Raw genomic sequence first — 9553 nt, forward strand, 5'->3', positions numbered from 1 at the left:
TTTTTTCTTCGACGGCCCGCTCCTTCGCCTTCGTCTTTTGGGCCGAGACGTCGTTGTACATTTTTAAGTGTTCCATAAACTCAACCATGTTCGGGTCCACCTTTTCCTTTTCTTTCCCCTTGGCCCGCTCCTTCTTTGATTTGTCTCGGCCCGGTGGACGCTCCTGTTCTTGTACGGCGTACTCATCTTCGTCAAAGTCGGCGTCATCATTTAAGTTTATGTTACACCTCGCGTCCGATCCACCGGCGCTAAAACTACCCGTTTCCGATGTTTATTGGCGTTTCGCCAGCGCCACCTCGTTAGGAATAGGCGCCAATTTTGGTTCGTCTTTTACAACCATCCACGCGCGAACGTGAGGAAAGTTGGTATTACCATTGTTTTGCTTATACTTGTCCAACGCTTTTTTGAACACATCGTCGTCGCTCCACCCGCTACGACGGTCACTTGTATATAATTTATTATATTCCTCGCAAAACCTATTGATGGCCGAGTTCATTTTCTGCCACTTTGAGGAGACCGAGTCGACATCTCGATACGGGCCTTGATCCATAAGGACGAGAAACTTCGCCAATACCTTGGACCAAAACCCCTCACCCGATTGGTTATTACCTATAAAAAACAAACAAAATATATAAAGTGTTAACAAAATAATAAACAAAAAAAATTAAACTGTTAACAAAAAAATTAAACTTTAAACTAATAAACTAAAAAACCAACTGTTAACAAAAAAAAATAACTTTAAAAAAAAACAAACTGTTTAGGCTTGGCTAAGAAAAAAAATGTAAACTTTAAAAAAAAAATTAACTTTAAAAAATTTAAACTTTAAAAAATGTAAACTTTAAAAAATTTAAACTATAAAAAAATACGAACCTTTTGTCGGGTGGTCAGAAGTGCTAATGAAAGCCTTGGCTAAGGCTTCTTCTTCGATTGGTGTCCACTTAGTCGCCTTCGGTTTCGACGGTTGATCACCCACCACTTGCTTGCCTTTGTTTCGTTTTCCTTTTCCTTTAGGCGGTTGGGTTTCGGGAACAATCTCCACATCGTCTTCGGGTTCGGATTGTTGAAATGGTTGGGTCGGGATCGGTTGAGGTTGAACGGGTGGTGTGGGGATCGGTTGAGGTTGAACGGGTGGGAAATTATAAGCACCCCGCATCATCATTTGTTGAAGATTTTGGGAGAATTGAGCGAATTGGTTTGGCGAGTGTTGGAATGAAGCAAACGCATTTGATGAATATTGCGAGAATTGTTTCGGTTCTAGCGTCGGATAATATCCCGGAACCGAGAAAACATTAGGTTGGGTCGGATTGTTGGGATTGTTCGGGTTGTTCGGATTGTTCGGGCTGTCCGGGTTGTTGAAGGGATCCATGAAAGAGTGTAAAAAGGTTTATAATAGTGGAAGAAGGTTTATAATAGTGGAAGAAGGTTTATAAAAATTATGTGAGAGAGAGATGAAATTTTGGGGTTAATTTTGTGATTGAAAGTGAAAATGGAATGTAAATATATATATATATATATATATATATGTATATATATTTAAAATCTGACCGTTTGTTTTTTTTTTCAAAAATTGGAATTTTTTTTTATATAACGGTCACTTTCATTAATTGTGGGCCCACATTTTTGGACCGTCTCAAACGGCGAGAGAGGGACGGAGAAGCCGAGACGGGGGGGGGGGGGGGGGGGGGGCGGCACTGTGACAACCCGAACTCGCTAGGTAATCATCATTTGTTTTCCCGATCACTAAATTGTATCACTGTATTCTATCGGTCATCACACATCGTAGTTATATGCACACTTGGTCGAGTAAACATGTTTAAGTATTAGACTAAACACCATTATGAGTGATCTAAGGGCCGAATCCTTTCTCTTGTCAATTGAACTAAGCCCGGCACACACACACCCTAGGCCCGAGTTAAGCCCAACCGGTTATGAATTGAAAACAAACACACATAGTGGGCCGATTATGATTTAAAAACAAAAACATATATTACTAAACTTAACTGCATGAGCCCAATCAGGTTGATAATGGGCTGATTGTTTGATAAGGGTCGGTCAAAAGGAACTCATAATTCGATATATACTCAACATGTTATCTAATACCTCACAACTCCAATAAACAAACCCTACCCCTCCTTCCTTAAATTGCGACGACACCCCCATCCTTGTATTGCGAAGACAATAGACCCCCCTCTCATCATCATTGAATTATCTCCTCATACGGTCAAGATTGTGGTCGCGTGTCACGGGTTTAACATTTAAAGTGTAGAAGTAATAAATCTTACCGAGCAAAACTAAGGTGAGTTCATCTCTTGAGCATGCGTCCCGGTGGTTGGGACAGTCAGTGGGTATCCCGGGGAGGGATAAGTCTTTTGGGTAAAAACGGGAATGTTGGATAATATACTCTTCCTATCACCTTTAAAGTCCCTCCGTGTTGTTTGGTTACCTAGGAGGTAACATGGTATTAGTTAGTAGCGCTACTTAGGTTTGGCAACCTCACCCCGTACCTGGGAGGACGGGTGTTGAACTAATGACCTAGTCATGACCAATGCTTTGATAGGAGCATTGGAGAAAGGGCAAAATAATCAGAAGCCGTCTTGTATTGGGGTATTATCAACATTGTTTTCAACATTACTTCGGGAATTAACTTCAATGGATTAACTACATACTTGGTAAACAACGTTTTCGTAAAACTATGAACTCACCAGCGTTGTCTGATACACTTGTTGCATGCTCGCAGGTTGTTAGGTTATATGGATTTGGAACTTGCTGTCTGAAGTAGCTGGAGTGGTCATGGGTCGTGTTGATTGGATACGAATGATGGGTTTATCGATTACATACATTTAATTTGAAACAGTTAAACTATGATTTCTTTTATTTGCTTCCGCTGAACGAGTTGGTTTCATTTAAACTTATTGATGGTACTTTTCAGTAATAATTGATCATTTTATTTAACAACTTTTGTTTGGTTCAATATGGTTAGTGGCTCGTTATTGGTTTGTCACACGCCTAGTAGGGTTTCCCATGGGTGTTATTTTTGGGGGTGTGACAGGCACGGTGTTGATGCCGGCGCCGGTCCAAGACGGATGGGGGACGAACCCCATACCGTGTAGCCTCAGAAAACAAAATATTGAATCCTTTCAGTTTCAATTAATTCACCGCCACCCTATGCCAACACCACTGGGTCTCATTCTCTCTCTCTCTCTCTCTCTCTCTCTCTCTCTCTCTCTCTCTCTCGACCCACTGATCGTCGTAGCCATCGTCACGTTGCGACCGTCAACCAATGACATCACCCTTTTCTCTCTCCTCTCCTCTCCTCAATCCTAACCCTTTCTTTCTTTCCTCAAGAAAACCCCAAAACCAAATCAACACCGGTGATCGTTAGAGGGGATTTCGATTGACGCAAAAGTAACGAAATCTCGGTTCTTTCTCCAACTCGGGTTCATACACACAGATCGTCATTGTTTCGTCGCCGGCAAGATCTCGTTTCCTACGGTCTTTTTTGGGTCTCACCGGCAATTTGTTTTCCGGTCCACACCGGCGTGGTCACCTGGATTCGGTTCAAGGCCACTTTGTATTTTGTTTTTCAAACCCGGTCAAACATGCATATTCAAAATAGAAAAAAGACGACAAACATGAAATAGCCAATCTCATTCTGTACATGCAGATTCACAGAAAAAAAGGGTAAACTTGAGGCCCGAGAAAAATTATTACCCTTTTCATCTATTTTCTGAAAATTTTCAGGCAAAGAAACCCTAGTACATAACCGGACAAAGCCACCGCCCTGTGAGTTTATGTATATGTATCTTGGGTACGTCCTTGTTCATAGGAGATACCACGATTGTATACTTGTATGGAGGTTTATGTGATGATGTGGTTGTTCGGAGGAGATACGACGCACGAAGGTTTTTGTGACATTTGGCAGTTAAATGCGGTTATTTGGTGTAGACGAAGAGACACGATGCGGTTAAAGGCAACGTTTGGTTGCCGGTATCTGTTAACGCAACCTTTAGTTGCTTTTTGTATAGATAAGATAATGTGTTAAACAAGTAATCTAACGTTTACCGAAGAGCGGCAACACACTAACCAATATATAAGTTATTTCGTTTTTATAGTGTGTCCTCTCAAAAAAAATTGGCAACGATGAGTAGGCGTCTTCATTCTAGGTCTATTTTTTTCTATTTGACAGGCTCGTCACAATGCTTCTTTATTTCCCTGTTTGACAGATTCGTCGCAACGAGTGGGGTCCTAAATCGACTTAGTTATTATTTTCTATATTTTACGTTTAAGTCTACTTTTTTCGCATTAACACGACACAACAGGCATGCATGGTTTAACGATTTTACGTATGTTTTTCGTTCGGTGTTATTTTTCTTTTTTTGTTATTTTGTTTTCACCCATTTTTTCAATGTTGCTGGTCGGATATAGCATTGGTGCTACTTGGCACGGTTTACAACCCCTGCCGCAATGCAGAGGCCTTAATACTAGTTAACTATATGTATATTAAATCTTCAGTAAATTGTCTTTTCTTTTGTTAGTCCATGTGTTATGGTAAATTGCACTTAGGGTTATTTTTTTTTCTTAGACCATGACTTATGAAGAGATCAAGGTTCAATCCTTAAGATGTATAATTTACTATTGAATTTAGGGAGGGGAGAGAGGGGGAGGGGGAGTTTAGCTATTAAAAAAACTGTGTTTTGGTCTAAAATAACGTCGCGCGACATCATTGTACAATATCAAGAATTAGTCGGGATATTTACAACCATGATATTAGTTTAACCTGTCGTATTTTCTTAGTTTTTATCCAATAGAAAATGAATTTCTATTAACCAAGGTTTCAATAAAAGTGGCAAAAGCAATTTGGATTGTCATCAAAGAGAATGGTTGGTATTACAATACCCATTTCAAAATTAAACACACTATTCTTGAAAAACAATACCAATAACATGGGATCAAGTGAAATAGTGAATCATTGGTAACAAGATATATGGGCCAATTTAATAAGTGTACTCAACGCTCCACTTCACAGTCTTTACTCCCATTGTATGATCTATATCCATGGTAGAACTTCACCACAGTGTACCAGAATCCATTGTGGAAATCATAATCATAAAAAGTCAGTGAAAATAACCTAAGATGGGAATGATGGGCACAGGATGAACACTGAAGAGCATGTGATAGTGCTTTATGAATGATAATTACCTTCATCATAAAAGAGTGGACAGGCCAAACGAATTTCTTTATATATTGAAACGTTACAACTCTCCATGAAAAAATACGAGGTTTACAAATTCGTAATGAAAACTTCTATATAAACTTCATCAAAGAGTTCCTATTGCTGCTCTAAGTATCTACTGAGCAATGTTATTACTTTTTTTAACAACAAATTTGGATCACTGACGGACCACACTAGCGCAACCATCCGATCATATCTATCTCCACTAGGCAATAATGTTTATACACCAATTCAGAAGGAAACTCAACAAATCGGGAAACCCCCCCCCCCCCCTTTTGTGGAATCGAACCCAAAACCTAATGGTCCCTAACCCTTATCACACCTCAAGATGTCACTAGGCCATAATGCCATAGGCGAGCAATGGTATTACTACTCATTAAGTTTCTACTCATCGGTAGTAACTTACTCTTGAGGATTAAGTTGTAACTCATTAATGATAACTTACTACTCATCAATAGGTTGACACTCTCGAATTTTGATCATCAATTCCCCGATAACCATAACCGCCATCTTTTATGGATGTTTACACCAATCATGCAAATCTAAAGCAACTACCAGTGCAAATTTTAACCATGGGTGTCAGTGGCGGACATAAGGCTTACTGGGGGGCAACCTCCGCTACGGCTTGGCGCGGAAAAATTTGGAAAAATTAGTGTAAATTTTGGAAAAAAATTGACGTTTTTTCGATTTCGTTACGGCTTATTTATAAAACGTTACGGCGTAGTTTCGTTTCTAGATCCGCCACTGATGGGTGTTGTCCCTTAGACCCCACCGGGGGTGGGTAGCCATGGATCAAACACCGTCGTTGCAAGTGGCGATATGATTTTCTAACACAGAAATATAGAACTTTTATCACATGATTTTCTAACTTTACTGAATAAAGGAGATATAATGAATACGTGTTTGCTATACAAATCTAAAAAATACAATGGATTAATACAAGAATTGTCGTAACATAAATTATAAAGTTTTATATCTAAAAAGGTTTGTTTAGTACTTCATGTTTCCGGTCAAAAAAAGTACTTATTTGTTTGCATTTAATATCTACCTCATTTACAGCACATTAAAAGGTTCATGGTCACGTACGATTTGTGCATATGAGCCTTGCTATTGAGGTGAATCACTTTGAAATTTTCAATTGTTGGCTATATATTATAAAATATTATTTCATCACATTAAAAGACCTTTGGTGAGTTGAAAACTCATTAATCTAATCATAACCAATCCTATAATTGATATTTTCATTTCAATCACCATGACAAATTACATAAGGATAGCAGGTAGACGAGTAATAAACCGCGCCGTCATCCTCTTCTCCTTCTGAATAGAAAATCCTAATCTACTAAAAACAAAGCCTCAACCATTGGGTGTCAGCCCAGTGGCCACCGACCCCCACCTTAAACCGGCCCGAGGACACTCGAGGTCACAGGTTCGAAACATGTTTCAGCCCCTCGGGTTGGCAGGGGTTTCACCGCCAGGCGGCGTTGTCGGATCGCTAGCTTGGGAAGGGGGATCCCTTCCGCGGTCAGGGGTACCGTGCATCTACCCTTAAAAACAAAGCGTCGCCCCTGAGGGGTCGAAAAGTTTTTGTGGACCACACGCTGAACTCTAGCCAAGAACCGAACTGTCTCCGCCGCCTAGGAGCCGAACGTGTCAAACGCCGGGGGGCAAAGGCATGCTGATTATCCTCACAAGCTTTCGCCTGCTTTTCCACCCTCTTTGACTCTGCTTTCAGTACCGCTTGCCCCGCCACAAACCCATTTTCCAGGAACCCGGCTAGGGGGGATACACCTGTGAGATCGACAGAAGCATGTTTCCCGCCATCCCAACCAAACACAAGCACGTCAGCCGGGCGTAGGGTGGAACTCGGTTCCGTCGGGTCTGTAAGAAAATTAATCGGTGCCTCTTTTTTGCCGAGATCCCTGCTCGTCTGAGAATATCCATTAACGCGTCTCGAACAAAGTCATGACGATACTTAAACCCCGACAACTCTCTACAGTGTAACGCATGCTCCCCGTATCAAAATATAGAAATAATAAACCAACGGTTCAGCTTTCTATTTTATGGAAACCGAATTTTACGGTCTGGTTGCGGTTTTGTAATTTTTTATTATTTTATATATTATAGTTTTGTTTTAAAATGTTAATTATTTAGTATTGGAGTCTGTGCTTTGTGACGGGATCGTTGTAGGAAGATGTATTTGATACATGATATCTCGATTACAAACTATTTAAAAAGTTGAGGGGTTGTAAGTGTCGAAAGTTAAAATTAAAAGTAGAAAAAAAGGAAAACACCACAAAAGGGTAAGTGGGTGGGGGGGAGGGGGTTATTGTAGTGTTATATAATATAATATAATTTACTATCAATGAGCTATGACTTAATTGACATTGGAAGGAAAGTGAAGAATTTGGTTTGAGTTCATAGGTCTTAAGTTTGAATCCAATCCTAATCGGGTTCTATTGAAGTGGGACGTCGGTCAGCGGGTTTTCCCGGAACTAAAGATGGTGAGTTTAGGATACTTAGCGCCGAGTGTGATCTTAGACATATGGGATTGTTTCCTGCGATTCGTTTACTCTGGTTAATCGGGTTTTTATTTCATTATCCGTTAAGACTGTTCATGAGCCGAGCCATGCCAAACTTAGGCTCGAATCGATTATAAACCGAGCTAGCTCGGCTCGGATTTGAAACTGAGCTGAAAGTCTAAGCTCGGGCTCGGCTTGGTTTGGTTTAGCTCGATTAAAAAAAGAAATTAATACATAGCCTCAAAATTCAGTAGTCTAAAATATTTTTTAAGAATTCAAAAGATCATATCAAAATAAGTTCAACCTAATACATTACATTCCAAAATCAAGTTCAACAACACATAATAAGTTTCAAATCTCAACGAAATACAATATTAGTTCATTAGCATGGTAATCAACTTTCAAATATGTCAAAAATATCAAATTACACTCCTAAATAGGGTAGGGATCCTGTACATTAATCCAGAAGTGTGAGAAGTGTATTATAACAATATATATAACACTATATAACACCATATAAACACCTTATAACATTATGTAACACCATATAACACTATATAACAATATATAACACTATACATCTATCATAGACATGCTATCAGACAAAATATAGTGTTACATAGTGTTATATGGTGTTACATAATGTTATACGGTGTTTATATGATGTTATATAATGTTATATATAGTGTTATAATACACTTCTCACACTTCTGGATTAATGTACAAGATCCTCTATACTCCTAAATATATGTAAATAGTAATCAATTTTTTTTTGTAATATATTATAATATATATAAATATAAAATATATTACAAGTAAATTAATCCGTGCTAAGTCAAGCCGAGCTAACGAGGGAGCCAAACCATAAAAAATATATTACAACAGGCCTTCGGACAGCAAGTTTTCCCAGAACTAGGACTGAGATGATGAACTTGAGCTATCCAGCGCTATCTACAACCGTGAGCGCGTATGAGATTGTCTTTTATTTTTATCATTGGGTTACTCTTTGCAGCCGGGTATTTATTTGTTCGTCTTTAGAAAAAAGAAAAAAGAAAAAAGAAAACACATATAATTTATTATTATCCTATCAGTCAATCTTGTCTCTAAATCCAGATGCATTCCACCTGCAGTAACAAACACCATCATGAATGACTGAAAGTACCCTAAGACCAGGTCTAACTGAAATAACCACGTACCCTCATGCACTATATCAATTTCCGACGAAAATCCCCACCACCGCCTCTCCATAACCACCATCTGCAACTCATCAAATCACCGTCGTCAAACACCCTGTCCTGTCGCAGCAAGTACATTGATATGTATCGTACGGACAGTATTTATGTTCTTAAAAAACAAACACTATTTTTTTAAGGGTGTCCGGGGCACCTTAGGTGACCCCCTTAGGTGACTCCATTCACCTATTAGGTGAGCATTGCCAACACTTAGGTGAGTTAGAGAGAGAGTAGAGAGAGAGGGTGAAATAGGTGGGGAGTTGCCGAGAGAGGGGAGGAGAGAGGGAGATCTTGACCGATCAATGCTTTTCTTCTTTTTTTTTTTTTTTTTTAAAAACCAATTCACCTAAGAGGGGAGTGCCGCCATCAAAAAGGGGTATTAGGGGAGTGTTAGAGGGGAGTTGACGTGACATTTTATGGTTGGTTATGTGTAAGAGGGGGGACTCACCTAAGAGGTAAGCACCCCTTACACCCTTAGGAGGGAGCTTTGACGGAAGTGGTGTTTGTTGTTAGTTGCAGAGGAGAGAGAATAACGAGACACTAGATTTTCTTTGTATCTTGATTAG

The 9553-nt window shown here is 39.5% G+C and overlaps 1 protein-coding gene across 1 annotated transcript; it reads right to left on the reverse strand.

Moving 5' to 3' along the window:
- Nucleotides 1-271: 271 nt before the first annotated feature.
- On the reverse strand, nucleotides 272-1366 carry LOC110882539 (sporozoite surface protein 2-like). The gene is made up of 2 exons (XM_035980599.1): nucleotides 871-1366; nucleotides 272-609 (listed from the first exon to the last, which is right to left on the reverse strand). Exons 1-2 carry the CDS (start codon nucleotides 1364-1366, stop codon nucleotides 272-274), a joined length of 834 nt encoding a protein of 277 aa, XP_035836492.1.
- Nucleotides 1367-9553: the final 8187 nt, after the last annotated feature.

The sequence above is a fragment of the Helianthus annuus genome, chromosome 1 (assembly GCF_002127325.2).
Source record: "Helianthus annuus cultivar XRQ/B chromosome 1, HanXRQr2.0-SUNRISE, whole genome shotgun sequence".
NCBI lineage: Eukaryota > Viridiplantae > Streptophyta > Magnoliopsida > Asterales > Asteraceae > Helianthus > Helianthus annuus.